This window comes from Lolium rigidum, chromosome 3 (assembly GCF_022539505.1).
Source record: "Lolium rigidum isolate FL_2022 chromosome 3, APGP_CSIRO_Lrig_0.1, whole genome shotgun sequence".
Taxonomy (NCBI): domain Eukaryota; kingdom Viridiplantae; phylum Streptophyta; class Magnoliopsida; order Poales; family Poaceae; genus Lolium; species Lolium rigidum.
Genome location: NC_061510.1, coordinates 406,401,434 through 406,413,508, shown reverse-complemented (window position 1 = coordinate 406,413,508; position 12,075 = coordinate 406,401,434). Strand labels below are relative to the sequence as shown.

The 12,075-nt window shown below is 47.8% G+C and overlaps 1 protein-coding gene across 1 annotated transcript; it reads left to right on the top strand.

Annotated features, from left to right (window-relative positions):
- Positions 1-4,558: 4,558 nt before the first annotated feature.
- Positions 4,559-6,147, top strand: LOC124701007 (UDP-glycosyltransferase 91C1-like). Its single transcript, XM_047233070.1, has 2 exons — positions 4,559-4,990; positions 5,096-6,147. Exons 1-2 carry the CDS (start codon positions 4,559-4,561, stop codon positions 6,083-6,085), a joined length of 1,422 nt encoding a protein of 473 aa, XP_047089026.1. The 3' UTR covers positions 6,086-6,147.
- The last annotated feature ends 5,928 nt before the right edge of the window (positions 6,148-12,075 follow it).

Below are 12,075 nucleotides of genomic sequence, written 5' to 3'. Positions count from 1 at the left end.
AGTTTAGAATAAAGTTTAGGGTTTACCCCATTGCGTGTGTTCACGTGTATCATCCCTCCGGGGGTACGGCGCCGCCGTTTATCTATTATATCCGCTGCGAAGGTTCTTGTGTTCATCAAGGATTCTCTAGCTCAGGTTTGAGGCATATCGTTCATCGATCTGTTGCTTGCTGGATTCGTCCCTCTTCTCCAGGCTGCGTTCATCGCGTTGTTGGGAGATTCTATCTACCGTCGGTCTCGCTGTGAAAGATCGGGCAACACCCGAGAGGATCAGGTTGGATTTTCGTATCATGTGGTATCAGTTTTATGGGTTGCTCACAGCGAGGTTTTTGTTGATCGATCACATCTAGATCGGTTTGCATCGGAGGAGATTGGCTCTAGATCGGAGGAGATTGGCACTCTGTCGAAGGAGGTTGGTTGGAGGAAGTTTGGTGTTGTTGTGGTGCAATTTTCCTATCATCCATGGCTGTTCCAGAAGTCAAAATCGCGAAATTTCGAGTCTGGAATCGGGAGGAAGATGAAAAATCGCGACGCGATCCGGTCCCCAGGCTGGTTGACTAGGTCCTGCACCGGCCGGTCCGGTCCAAACCGGGCCCTAGGCCGGGTCAAACCGGGCAGTATCCAGGGGCTCCAGGCCGATCTGCCGGTGGCCAGGCCGGTCACACCGGGCCCTGGGCCGGTCCTGCCGGCGCACAAGCCGGTCAGACTGGGCCTTGGGCCGGCCCAACCGGTGCCCAGGCAGGTCCAACCGGATGCTGGGCCGGGCAAGCTGCTGCTGCTGCTGTTGTTGTTTCATCTCACGCAATGTTGGCTGATGCTGCTGATGTTGTTGCTTCATTTCCGGGCGATGTGTTGGGCATGCGTTGTTCTCATGAGAAGAAATCTACTAAGGTTTTCAATGTTTATCTGGACATCCTGAAGGGAGAAGAGCGTCAGGCATACAACCTTCGTTGGTATCTACATCGTCTTGCGACAGTTCATGAGTATGAAGATTGGGAGAGGGCCATGGAGTTGGGGTTCGCTCGATGTCTCATATACAATAGGAAGTTCGATGGGTCTCATGCTTTTGTTCTTGCTCAACGGCGTGTGGACGAGGAGTTAGACCATTATTGGCGTGATGCGGTTGACAGAGGTGAATTTGCTTGTACTTGGGAGGACTACAGAACTTTTCTTCGTGATGGTTTCGTGTTACCGTATATGGAGGAGAGTGAGCAGCCGTCCGGCGTTGTACATGCAATAGAGGAAGTTGGGAAGTGCATAGTTCCTATTCAGGAGGTTGGTCCACTACCAACAGTCACTAAGGGCGAGGTAATATCTTCAGAGGAGAAGGAACCTGGCTCTGATACCAAGGGTACTACTGTGACTGTTGAGGATGATGTACCATTGAGCGGGCTGAATATGCAACTCAAGAAGGTACAAGGTGATGCTTGCAAGACAGTTGACAAGGGTCAGCGGTGGAGTTTGTTTCAGACTCAGTTCATTATAAAGGGCAAGGCTTGCAAGTTGATGGTTGATGGTGGTAGCTGTACTAATGGCATAAGCAATGCGATGGTGGAAGCATTGGGGTTGTCTACATGGTGTCTTCCTGAACCTAAGTGTCTTGAGTGGTTGAATAGTTGTGGTATGCTGAAGATTACTCATAAGGTGCGTGTGCCATTTACAGTTGATGACTATGTTGATGAGATAGAGTGCGATGTGTTTCCATTGGAGGTGTGCGGATTGCTACTTGGGCGTCCATGGTAGTATGATCGTAATGTGACACATGCTGGAAGAGCAAATACATATTCTTTTATGCATGGTGGCAAAAAGCGGACTTTGAAGCCTTTGGGTGATGATCATATCAAGTCCGACGTGGAGTTACTGGTGCGTAAGGAGAAGTTGCACAAATCTAAAGTGCTGCATGAGGTGCATGATGTTCCGAGCATTGATGTTGGTGATGTTTTAGCCATGCCTATAGATGACAAGCCAATTCTTGTTGGTGACAAGCCGAATGAAGCTACACTTATTGTTGATGACGCTGTTGCAGCATGTACTACAGTTCCAGTTTGTGTTGATGCTAGTATACAGACTGATGATATTTGTGCTGATGGTGTTCCAGTACATATGGCGCAGATGCGCATGGGAGGAGTGGGAGGCGAGCAGGTTAGAGAAGCCAGTGCTAATGATGTTTCAGACCGGTCACAGGCTCGGTCCAACCGGCCCAGGCGCCGGGTGAGCCCGGTTCTGACCGGCTTCTGCGCTGGTGCCAGCCGGGGCATGTTCTGTAAGACATCGCGATGGCCCGGTCATGATCCGGTCCCAGACCCGGTCACAACCGGACCGACCGGTCCCAGACCCGGTCAACCGGCTTCTGGGCCGGCTGTGGCGCAGTGCATCAGTGGAGATAGTGGGCAGCGGCACTACAGTGCTAGGAGTACTGCAGTCCAGTTTTCCGCGACACCGCGGATGCATCGAGGCAAGGATGGATGTGTGAGACATTTATGTGGCCCAGACATTACACAGCTTGTGCAGGGTCATGTTAAGCGACACAGGGTTCCATCAAGACCTCCGAAAAAGAAGGTATTGGCGCTGAAGTCCAATCTCATGTGGAGAAGAAAGGAGGCGCCAACTGATGTATCAATTCAAGAAGGCCGCGAGGGAGGATGTGGTGTGGAAGGCAAGCAAGACTTGAGGACGGCGAGGACGTGTCATGTTCATATCACGTCACCTTTTCCAGAAGACCCTCACGCGTTGGGGATAACGCTTCTTGAAGGGGGGAGGATGATATGGGCATGGAGGCCTATGTGGAAGCCAATTTCAGGACTCCACCAAGCTAGGCGGTACGCCATCGAGGATTCAGGATTGACACGCTAGGATGACCTACGCTATGTAATAATTAAGTCTAAGGTTGTGTCATTCATTCTATGTTAGGAAATAATGTAGCCAGGTTATGTGGTGGGCCAATTAGGGTTAAATTAGTGTTGTGTTTGGTTTTGGGCCTGTCCAAACCAAACCAGGTCAGCCCACCAAGTGGGGTGCACCAGCCCAATAGGGGCTGGCCGGCCACCTTCCCCTCATATAAGGAGGTGGGGCGGCTAGGGTTTAAGAGACAAGTTTAGACTAAAGTTTAGGGTTTACCCCATTGCGTGTGTGCACGTGTATCATCCCTCCGGGGGTACGGCACCGTCGTTTATCTATTATATCCGCTGCGAAGGTTCTTGTGTTCATCAAGGATTGTCTAGCTAAGGTTTGAGGCGTATCGTTCATCGATCCGTTGCTTGCTGGATTCGTCCCTCTTCTCCAGGCTGCGTTCATCGCGTTGTTGGGAGATTCTATCTACCGTTGGTCTCGCTGTGAAAGATCGGGCAACACCCGAGAGGATCAGGTTGGATTTTTGTATCACTAGTTTTATTCCGCATTTGTTAAGCCCATCTCGTAAAGTTTGAAATCGCCTATTCACCCCCCTCTAGGCGACATCCGTGTCCTTTCAGACAGAAGAGACTTCTTGTATCTTAATTGCAGGGTTGCTTGAGAGGGATATCTCTGACCTCTACCTCCCTGAGTTCAATAAACATTGGGTGATTCACTTAAAGGAAACTTGCTGCTATTCTACAAACCTCTGCACTTAGAGACCTAACACTGTCTACAAGAATAAAAGTGTGTGTAGACATCATTGCTTTATAATCATTATGTCTATTGTAGGTGAGCTTGAACCTTTTCTCCATGGCATGGCAATTAGATCATGATTACCAATATATATGTTGTTTGCTATCAGAATAATTGAGAAACTAACATGTGGGCCCACCATACGTGGGGTCAACCTGTCAGCAACCAAAATGTCACTACAATTTTCATCTTTCAAAATATGCTACCACAATTATTGCTTATTTGAGAAATGCCACTACAATTTACATCTTTTAAAATATGTGGCACTTTTGGAAGTCTAGGAGTGGCGTTTTTCTAAGAATCTTGAGAATTGCAATGGCATATTTTGAAAGTTAAAAATTGTATTGGCATTTCTCAAATACACAATAATTGCAATGGCATATATCTAATTAATCCTATTTTCAAATAGATGATGAGTCACTGCATTTAAGGAAGATATTGGTGATAATGATACGGTATCATATCATATCACGTAAAATTAATAAATTTAATGAACAATATATCTTGTACTGCACTATATAAATTTGTATTGGGATTCTGTAAATCAAATCTTGCACAATCATACTACATAAATTGAGTCTATAAATAAACATTATGACATAACTACTGCACAACAATATAATATCATTAATTTGGATTGGAAGTACCCGCAAAAAAAAAAAAAATCGAATTGGAAGTAGAGTACTTGTATATGATACCAGTACTTCATGATTATTCCACTATGATCAGTTTTAGAAAATAGAGGAGGTATGCCTCAACGTCACGAGCACTTTGCAACTTGCAATAAACAAAATCCGTCGGCACCTGCTCAACCCGCGGTTTCTCCACTGAGCACCCACCAACTAAGCTGCTGATCCTAGTCGCCTCACCGCCGGCAAGTCAAGCTAGCAAGAACCTAATATCCGCAAATCGCCATGGACGCCGGGTTCTCATCGTCCTCGCCACCGGCGCCGCTGCGCATCGTCATAGTCCCGTGGCTCGCGTTCGGCCACCTTCTGCCGTACCTGGAGCTTGCCGAGCGGCTGGCGTCGCGTGGCCACTGCGTGTCCTACGTCTCCACGCCGCGCAACCTTGCACGGCTCCCGCCGCTGCGCCCGGCCGCGGCGCTGCGAGTGGACCTCGTCCCTCTCCCGCTGCCGCGTGTCGATGGTCTCCCCGACGGCGCCGAGTCCACCAACGACGTCCCCGACGAGATGCGTGAGCTGCACTGGAAGGCCTTTGACGGCCTCGCCGCGCCCTTTGCGGAGTTCTTGGCGGCCGCGTGTGCCGATGAGGACAGGAGACCTCACTGGATCATAGCCGACAGCTTCCACCACTGGGTCGCCGCCGCCGCTGTCGAGTACAAGGTTCGACCGATCTCCGCGCGCTCCGCCGCCCCTGGCTCCATTAATTGCATCTCATGCGCTTTCATGCACATCTCATATCTAGCGGCATGCTCCAATCTTCACCAGGTGCCATGCGCGATGTTTCTCCCGACCGCCGCCGTGATCGCTGCCGTGCAGTCCCCGCCGTCGGATCACGAAGGAGCGCGCGCTGTGACTCGCCCCCGTTACGAGAAGGAGGAGGCGAAACCCCTGTATGACGACCAAGGCGTGTCGGGTATGTCCCTCGTCCAGCGCTGGTCGTTGACGAAAGAGAGGTGTACGGTCGGGGCCATCAGGAGCTGCGTCGAGTGGGAGCCCGAGTCCTTCCACCTTGTGTCGACGCTCCTCGGCATGCCGGTCTTGCCCCTCGGCCTTCTGCCGCCATCCGACGACGGAGGCCGGCGACGCCCCGGGACCAGCACGGCCAACGGATCGGAGCACGCCACCGTGCGTTGGCTGGCCACACAGCCACCCGGCTCAGTGGTGTACGTGGCGCTGGGGAGCGAGGTGCCGTTACGCGTGGAGCAGGTGCACGAGCTGGCTCTCGGGCTGGAGCTCGCCGGGACACGCTTCCTCTGGGCCCTGAGAAAGCCCAGCGGCGCCGCCGTCCTAGAGGACGATGCTGCGGCCTCACTTCCTCTCGGCTTCCAGGAGCGCACACATGGCCAGGGGATGGTGACCACAGGGTGGGTTCCTCAGATGAGCATCCTGGCGCACGCCGCCGTGGGCGGGTTCCTGACGCACTGCGGCCGGAACTCGCTCATCGAAGGACTACTCTTCGGGCACCCGCTCGTCATGCTGCCCATCATCGGGGACCAAGGGCCGAATGCGCGCCAAATGGAAAGGAAGAAGGTAGGATTGCAGGTGGCGAGGGATGAGAACGATGGGTCGTTCAACCGCAATGGCGTCGCCAGCGCGGTCCGGGCCGTCATGGTTGATGGAGAAGCCAGGAGCGGCTTCGTGGCAAATGCACTGAAGATGCGGCAGGTTGTAGCCAATAAGGAACTCCAAGAGGGGTACGTCGACCAATTCGTACATCAGCTTAGATCGTACGCCCATGCAGATGCAAACTGCTGAATATCTGATGCATGCCAGTGTCTCGCTTACTTCATGAATAACAACTTGAAATCGTGTGGTTCATCATCGATGTTTGCTTGACTACAACTATTGTATCTTTACTTCTGTTTTTTTAGCCAATTTGCTGGAAATCAGGCATCTGATACTTAATAAGTTTAAGTCACACGTTTGGAGATTAGTATTTGTGCTTGTAGATTCGTGCTCCAAGTTGAGCTGTTTTTGTGTGTTTGTGTTGTTGTTGGTCCGGCGCGTCAACAAGCTGAACTTGTTTTTGCGGGCCTCTTTTTTGTGGGCTGTGTCCATGGGCTGTGGCCGCTTGATTTGCATCTTGGCTTTCCATTCTAGCGAGTGATATTTAGCTTTTTTTGTGTGTTTGTTGCCTTTTTGGGCTTCATTGTAGTTCTTTGAAGATAAAGTAGTGGTACATGTGGTGCAGCTGAGCAAAATGTTTTGGATCATTGGATTACATTCTGATTCGTGCTTAGTCTATGTAGTTACACATTAGTTATAACTAAGATTTTTCTAGCTATACGTGTATTGTAACTACGATTTTTTTCAGTTACATGCGGGTTGCAATTGAGATTTTTTCAATTACACGTGGGTCATAATTGATATTCTTTTCAGTTGCATGTGGATCGTAATTGAGTTTTTTCAAGTTGCTTGTGGGTCGCCACAAAGACTTTTTTCATCTGCATATGGGATATAAGTGGGATTTTCCCAGTTGCACGTGGGTTCTTCTCAGTTGTGGATCGCAATTGAGATTTTCCAAGTTGCATGTGGGTCGCAACAAAGATTTTTTCCATTTTCATATGGAATGTCATGGGATTTTTCAAATGGCAATGCGGGTTGCAACTGAGATTTTTTTCAGTTGCATGTGGATTGACATTGAGATTTTTTGAGTTGCATGTGGGTCGCAACAAAGATTTTTTTGCATTTGCATATGGGTTTGTAACATATGGGTTGATATTTTTCTTGCTACATATGGGTGAAACGAATATTTTTTTCCAGTTGCACGTGGGTTGCAGACTTGCAGCTGAGATTTTCTAGTTCACATAAGTTGCAACTATAATTTTTCCAAATTCACGTGGGTTACAAGTGTGATTTTTTCAGTTATGTCCACATTGTAACTACATTTTTTCCAGTTATACGAGTTGCAAATGAGCCATTTTCTGGAATTCTTTAGTGAAAAATGTGAGTGACCGAGCTTTATTGTATTGACCTCACTCCTTTTAAAAGAAGTTTGTGACAAGAGTGGTGTTTGGGAACATGGGAGCATATGCTCCCTCTATTTTGAAATGCATCTTACACATATTTTTGAATTTCAAAAAATTTAAAACCAAAAATTCGCATGTAAATCTTCTCGTGCTACACGCTTACAAAGTTGTTTCATAAAAAATCGAATTTGCGTGTGATGTGTGTAAAAAAGACAAAACTCGGTGCTAAAAATAATGCTTTTCACAAGATAAGTTTTCCCTTTTTTATATAGACCACAAAAATATTGGTTTTTCGTGAAACTTGACGAACGAACATATATTATGAAGATGTACATGTAAAAAAATTTGTTAAACTTTTTCGATATTTTAAAATATGATTTTGTGGTAGAGGGTGCATACGCACCCGGGAGGCGAATTGAATTTCCGGTTTGTGACCCGCTTCCCTGGCCTTTGCTTTGTCTATAGGCTTCACTACTGGGTCTGTTGTATGTCACTCAAAACGCCATAGTTAATCATCTTTTACTGTTCCACGTCTAAGGCCGATGAAGCCCATGAAATTGCCTGAGAAACTAAGCACGTTCTCCTACACGATGGCTTCATAAGCACCCAACGATCAGCGACTGAAACCTATTAAGTCTCAGTCACCCTTTTTTTGGATGGTATTTTTACTTGTGTTATACTAAAGTACTCCGATATGAATCTTAAATTAATATGCACTCTTAGAGCCCTCAAAGGGTCCGTAACCGCTTTGAAGTTTTTCGCGGATTTTTGGGCCAGAACAGACCCCATAAACGTGTCCTAGCCCGTATAGGCCTCTGTTAGTTCCATGCTACGGATGGTGTATGTATCGTTCGGCTGGGCGGATAAGGGCCGAAACCCTACCTCCACCATCGCTTCCCCTCCTTCGCATACCCCGCGCCCGACACATCGCCAGCGAGCTCAGTCGCTCCCGTCGTCATTGGATCCGTGCGCCCGCGACAAAATGGTGTCCGGGAGGTCCTCGAATGGCCGCGGGGGTGGCAAGATTGTCCGCGGAGGGTTCTCGCGCGGCTGCAGCGAGAGCTCAAGCAGCGGTGGCTCGAGCAAGAAGATGGAGGCGAGGTCGCATCAGATGTCTGCTTGACTCGAACTATTATACTGTATCTTTACAAGTGTTATGCAGTACTCCGAAATGACTCCTAGATATGCACTCTTATAATGTATCTTTACGTGTGTTATACAGTACTCCGATATGACTCTTAAATATGCATTCTTAGAGCCCTCAAAGCGGTCTGTATACGCGTTTGCCAGCCGCTTTGAGGTTTTTCATGGACTTTTTCGGCCAGAACAGACCTCATAAACGCATTCTAGCCCGCATAGGATTTACCGGCCTCTATTAGTTCCATGCTAGAATGGTATATGTATCGTTAGGCCGGGCGGATGAGGGCCGAAACCCTCACTCCACCACCGCTTCTCCTCCTTCGCATCCCTCGCGCCTTACACGCCACCGGCGATCTCAATCGCTCCCTTCGTCATTGGATCTACGCGCCCAGCTACACAATGGTGTCCGGGAGGTCCTCGAGCGGCCGCGGGGTTGGCAAGATTGGCCGCGAGGGTTCTCGCGCGGCTGCGGCGAAAAGCTCAAGCGGCGGCGGGTCGAGAAAAAAGACGAAGGCGCAGAAGGTCGCGTGAGATTTCTGCTTGACTCCAACTATTATATTGTATCGTTACAGTACTGGGAAATGACTCCTAGATATGCACTCTTATCACACACTGAAGGTGACGATGGAACTCTAAATGATCCACCTTATATCTTTTATTCAGTAGAGCTGCTAGGGTACTGGGCCATTTCGGAGAATGAGGTTCCTAATCCTGCATCTTTGCAAAGCATACAAGATGCCTTTTTAAAACGGGAGAGGGGGGGGGGTTAGTTTACAAATAGGAAATTACAACCTTAGCTTCTGCACCGCAGTCACGCATCATCCGACGATAATCCACCGTAGCATAACCAGGAAAAGGAACCGGTAAAAAACATAACCAGACACCCGGCCAACGAAAAACGGAAAAAAGGTATTAATGGGCCGCGGCCCAAAATATCCAGCCGCGCTTGCGAGGCCTATTAACACACTCTGTTGGGCGATAAATAGGATTTTCCGGCTAGGACAATGGAGACAGCCTACATCCGCGTGCTAATCAATAAGCAAAATGTGAATTTGAGAAAATTTCAAAAGTAAGAAAAATTTGAATTTGAGCAAAGTGAGCGAAATTTAAATTTGAAGAAATTCTAGAAATAAAAAAATAAAAATCTGAAGAAAACTGAGAAAGAAACAGATGGAACCGGAAAGCCAGGAAAAAGAACCGGTAAAAACATAACCAGACACCCAATCAGCGAAAAACAGAAAAAAGGTACTGATGGGCTGCAGCCCAAAATCTCCAGCCGTGCATGCGGGGTGTATTAACGCACGCTGCTGCACGATAAATAGTGTTTTCTGGCGGGGACAATGGAGACATCGTACATCCACGTGCTGATCAGGGTGGTTTTCTCATGTACGCCGTTGTTACGGCGTCGAAGTGACGGGTCGCAGGCATGCACTGCGTTGTGGGCTGCAACCACCCCCATCTGTTCTTCTTCTTCCATGTTTCTTCTTATTTCTTCTTTGTTGACAACGGGGCGACGGACCGCACCATCTCATCCATTGCTGATTTCCCTACCGTCATTGCCAGCTACGACCGCCACCCGCGCCCGATGCCGCTACCGTGCCGCCTTGGCGTCCCACCCTCCTCAAATCGCCGACTCTGTCCTCTGCCTCCACCCTTTCTTCTCTGATGTCAGTGTGCCCTCACCCCTAACCCTAATTTTTGTCCCTGGCGAGACCCCACCCGCACCCCCACCCACGCTAAATCCTAAGTTTTTTGCCTCAACGCCCCGGCGAGCCGCGTCGTCCCCGTCTCCGTCGAGGTCCTGGCCTCACCTCCGCCGGGGCGCCGCAACTAGCCGTGCTAGCCCCGTTGTCGGCGAGGGCTCTATCCATATGCGCCTCTCGTCTTCCTCCTCAATGGTGTAGTTGGTGGGCTGGCCCACGAGCGACACGGCAGACGCGTGGGGGTACGCGGCCCGATGCTTCGGGGCCACAATGGGAGGCATATAGGATTTGTCGTTTTCTAGGGAAAGCCCTATACACCGCCAAACGCGGCGTGGATGGACGGCGCCGCATAACCTGTGGTGTTGTGGGCCGACCCATCTTGCCAGGCTTTCGGGTCATTCTTTCATTTTTTGTGGGTGTTTTGGGTTCATTTTCTGTTCGGTTTTCTATCAAATTTCTGTTGCAGTTTTCTGTCGGTCTAGTTTTTAAAAATTTGTTCAAATTTGAAACATGTTTAGACTTTTTTTAAATCAAATATGAAAATGTTTAAATTTTCAAATGTTGAAATATAAAAAACTAAATTTGAAAATGTTCAAATTTATTGTTTAAATTTAAAGCATGGTCCAATTTGAATTTTGTTTAGATTTTCAAACTATTTTGATTTTTGATTTGTTGTAAAAGAAAACTAGAGAATGACGCCAGTCGCCAGGGAAAGAACCAGCAAAGAGCAAAAGCAAGATGGCCTGGCCCATTTGGGATCGCCCGAAGAATATCGGGCGCGTTGTGCCGCGTCAAGCTGCATATAGGGGCTGTGAGGCTTAAGTGGATTTTTAGTGTATTGCACGGCTTAGCAAGTTTATAACACTGTATCAATGGGCTAACTGGCTAAGGAAACCGGATTCATCCTAGCATCCAGGAAGACGCTCGCGAGCCGCGACCCATCATCTCTGCATCTCCTTCCTCTCCTTCTCCATCGAAGCAGACCAACCAAGTCCCCTCACCGTCACTGCTGACCTGGCCTGTTGCGTTAGAGGGGTACGTGTTGACCTGCTAAGGCTGACCGTAGTGGTAAGTATCGTGTAGTAGTATCATGCATATGATATTGTGTATGGTATTATGTCTATAGTGGTTAGTTACGTTAGTATCATGAAGTAGTATTATAGTTATGCTATATTTATTGCTTTTTAGAATCTCAATGCAAATTTGGGCACAAGATTCGTTTGGCATTAACTTTTCTCGTGACATGCGCTATGATACAGTATCCACCTATGTTACTCTAATCTTCTCTCTCCTCCTTAATTAATTGCCACATCAGCATTTTTGTGAAACCAATGTGCATGATACTAGTTAGTATGATACTAGCACTATAGCTAGCCTAACCGACGCAACGGTAGTTAAATAGGAATTGCCAGCTTCCTCCCCGCACGATCGATGGTAAGATCTGCAGATGGGCTCTTTCTTTGTTTATTACGCTTTGAATGTATACAAGAATAAATTGTGGTTGACTTTAGGTTTACATATTAGTGGGTTAGCCTAAATTTTATTTCGAAACGGAGAACTCTGTTACAGCCTCTACATCAGTTGATGCACATAGCTTTTCTATTTATTTTAGTGTTTGAAGTATTTGAGGTTTTATAACCATGGATCAGATAAGGTTGGGACATGGACCAACCATTCAAAAGTAAAAAAACATGACAAAGCTATCTATTTTGGAGCCTGAAAAAAGAAGTCATAAGTAACCATTAACATCCAGTTGTACCTAGTAACCATAAGCTCCCACTGATCGTCTAGGAGAAGGAAAGCCCATATGATGGATAACCTGCAAAAATTTAGTACACTTTTATCTATTAAAAATAATATCATTCATGGAGGTTCATGTAGACCATCATATGATGAGACACCAATACGTATCCTAGCTTTGTCCATTTTTTCC

Coding starts and splice junctions, on each gene's coding strand:
- LOC124701007 (XM_047233070.1), top strand. CDS start 4,559: ATGGACGCCGGGTTCTCATCGTCCTCGCCACCGGCGCCGCTGCGCATC. Junction 4,991..5,095: donor CCGCCGCTGTCGAGTACAAG/GTTCGACCGATC, acceptor AATCTTCACCAG/GTGCCATGCGCGATGTTTCT.